At 42.7% G+C, this 3,229-nt stretch overlaps 1 protein-coding gene across 1 annotated transcript; it reads left to right on the top strand.

Annotated features, from left to right (window-relative positions):
* The first annotated feature begins 664 nt into the window (after positions 1–664).
* Positions 665–1,609, top strand: OR9A2 (olfactory receptor family 9 subfamily A member 2). The gene has a single exon (NM_001390755.1). The coding sequence runs from the start codon at positions 665–667 to the stop codon at positions 1,607–1,609; it is 945 nt and encodes a 314-aa protein (NP_001377684.1).
* The last annotated feature ends 1,620 nt before the right edge of the window (positions 1,610–3,229 follow it).

Genomic DNA, 3,229 nt, shown 5'->3' with positions numbered 1-3,229 from the left:
CACCATCTTTCTTTCCTTCCCAGACTTTGTGCAAAATAGAGTTAAATAGAAATAAATCTACCTAGAAATTTATCCCAGGCTCAAAGAGTTTCCATTTGGAGCACTAATGGGAATAGGGAAATTTTTAAATCTGGAGAAACCAGGTAATGCTCTTAGACCCCCTTGCCTTTCTTCTGCTGACCCCAAGGTGGGTCTCTGTAGTACCAATCAGGATGAAGCATAGGGTAAATTTCAGTCCTTTGAACATCTTCTTAAATGCTACTGTGTCATCTGATGCAATGAGCCTAAGAGAAAAGAACAACCCCCAGATCCAAGGAGCTGATACAGCATCAAAACTGGCTTCTTTTAAGCCTTAACCTTTGTTCCCTATGAGAAAGCACATCTAGTTGGGGGGAAAAAGCCAAGGGAGGTTTTGTTCGCAGCATAGAGATGATGGTATCTTCATCCATTCCAGGCGGTGAACTTGTAGTTGGATGTGAGGTGACAGCATTTAGGTTTGACTTTGTACAGAGCATCCTAGTAGGGACCCCTCACCTGGTCACCAGATTGGAAATAGTTCCTCATCCTAATCTGTGCTCCTTCTCTCTTAAGAGAAGGACCAAGTGGAGCAGCATTTCTTTTCTTTTGATCTCTAGGTTTCCCAAGGAGCAGAAACAAGGACTGAATGATGAGTAATCACTCAAGTGTCACTGAATTCTACCTTTTAGGGTTCTCAGGGTCCCAAGAACTACACCATGTTCTTTTTGCTGTATTCTTTCTCTTCTACTCAGTGACAATAATCGGCAACATGGTCATCATTGTGATTGTCTGTGTCGATAAACGTCTGCAGTCCCCCATGTATTTCTTCCTGGGTCATCTCTCTGCCTTGGAGATCATGATCACGTCCCTTATCGTCCCTGCGATGCTCTGGGGGTTGCTGCTCCCTGGAATGCAGACAATATCTCTGACTGCATGTGTCTCCCAGCTCTTTCTGTACCTTGCTCTGGGGACCACAGAGTTTGCATTGGTGGGAGCAATGGCTGTGGACCGTTACATGGCTGTCTGTAACCCTTTGAGGTACAATACCATTATGAACAGCCACACCTGCATCTCGGTGGTGACTGGGTCATGGGTGTTTGGGTTCCTTTCCGAAATCTGGCCAGTCTATGCCACATTTCAGTTTACCTTCTGCAAATCAAACGTCTTAGACCATTTTTTCTGTGACCGAGGTCAGTTGCTCAAGCTGTCCTGTGATGACACTCTTTTCACAGAGTTTGTTCTGTTTTTAATGGCTGTTTTCATTATCATTGGTTCTCTGGCCCCAACAATTGTCTCCTACACCTACATCATCTCCACCATCCTCAAGATCCCCACTGCCTCTGGCCGCAGGAAAGCCTTCTCTACGTGTGCCTCCCACTTCACCTTTGTTGTCATCGGCTATGGCAGCTGCTTGTTCCTCTACATGAAACCCAAACAAACACAGGCAGCTGAGTACAATAAGATAGTCTCCCTGTTGATTTCTGTGTTAACTCCTTTGCTGAACCCTTTCATCTTCACTCTCCGCAATGACAAAGTCAAAGAGGCCCTTCGAGATGGAGTGAAACGTGGCTGTCAACTCCTCAAGGGTTAGCTCTTCTCTCAGTTCCTTTTTTCAGTGGAACAGTCTGCATTATGAATTATTTGGGAACCTAGAAAACACTAAGTTTTCTTCTCTTTTACCATCATCACCATCACAAAAATTAAATAAGATGTGCAACTTCTGATCAGGCCATGTAAAGACAGGTAAAAATAAAACCCATTCTCTGCTCACTTGAGTCTCATTGCCTTAGTTTAAACTGCTTTTTTGCTTCCACTGTTGTACTCAAAGAATCATATTCTTGCGATGTGGGAAGAACCAGAGAAATGACATACGTCCATGTTTCTATGTACTCTGTTGGTCAAATTATTCCCTGGGGGAGAAATAACATGAGGTGCTGTGGTGAGATATATGGCATAATCAAGGGCCAAAGGCAGAGATATTCTCCTTGTTTCTTTATCAGCTATTACTAGTTATTTTCCTACATTTTTGTGAAATTTCTTGACAAGATATCCGTATGGTTTAAAGTAGCCTATGGTTCTCTTTTTTTCTGGTAGTTTTTCATGTTATCCTGACCTGATTGCTATTGGGAAGTATGTATGATGCATGCCTCAAAAGAATACATATGAGGTATGTATGCCTTAAAAGTATCTAGAGTGGTGACATGTGGATTGGAGTCCTTCTTCTCTGGAAAATCTTGGTGACCTAAAGAAGACGGAAATACCTGGGGATTGGAAGCAGGCAAAAGTTCTGTCTGCTAAACCTCAGAGCATTGCTTTCGCCTCTCCCTTTTGAAGCGTGTATGCGATGTTGTAATTGTTTGGTCACTGTCATGCCTGACTCTTTGCGACCCCATGGACTACAGCACAACAGGCTTCGATGTCCTTCACTGTCTCCTGGAGTTTGCTCAGATTCATGACTATTGAGTTGGTGATGCTATCTAACCATCTTATCCTCTGCTGCCCTCTCTCCTTTTCCCTTCAATCTTTCCCAGAATCAGGGTCTTTTTCAATGAGTCAGCTCTTCATATAAACTGGCCAAGTATTGGAGTTTCAGCTTCAGGATCAGTCCTTCCAATGAATATTTGGGACTGATTTCCTTTATGATTGACTGGTTTGATCTCCTTGCAGCCCAAGGGACTCTCAAGAGTCTTCTCCAGCACTGAAATTTGAAAGCATCAGTTCTTTGGTGCTCATCCTTCTTTGTGGTGCAACTCTCAAATCTGTACACGACTACTGGAAAAAACATAGCTTTAACTAGACAGACCTTTGTTGGCAAAGTGAAGTCTCTGCTTTTTAATATACTGTCTAGGTTTGTCATAGCTTTTCTTCCAAGGAGTAAGAATCTTTTAATTTCATGGCTACAGTCACTATCTGCACTGATTTTGGAGCCCAAGAAAAGAAAATCTGTTAGTTCTTCCACTTTTCCCCTATCTATTTGCCATGACAAAATAAGAACAGATGCCATGATCTTAGTTTTTTGAATGTTGAGTTTTAAGCCAACTTTTTCACTCTCCCTTTTCACCCTTATCAAGAGGCTCTTTAGTTCCTCTTCAGTTTCTGGCATTAGAGTGGTATCACCTGCATATCCGAAGTTGTTGATGTTTCTCTTGGCAATCTTGATTCTGGCTTGTGGTTTATCCAGCCCAGCATTTGGCATGATGTACTCTGCATC

This window comes from Bos taurus, chromosome 4, assembly GCF_002263795.3.
Source record: "Bos taurus isolate L1 Dominette 01449 registration number 42190680 breed Hereford chromosome 4, ARS-UCD2.0, whole genome shotgun sequence".
NCBI classification, from domain to species: domain Eukaryota; kingdom Metazoa; phylum Chordata; class Mammalia; order Artiodactyla; family Bovidae; genus Bos; species Bos taurus.
The sequence above is the reverse complement of the archived record's forward strand: the minus strand, read 5'-3'. Positions and strand labels throughout refer to the sequence as shown.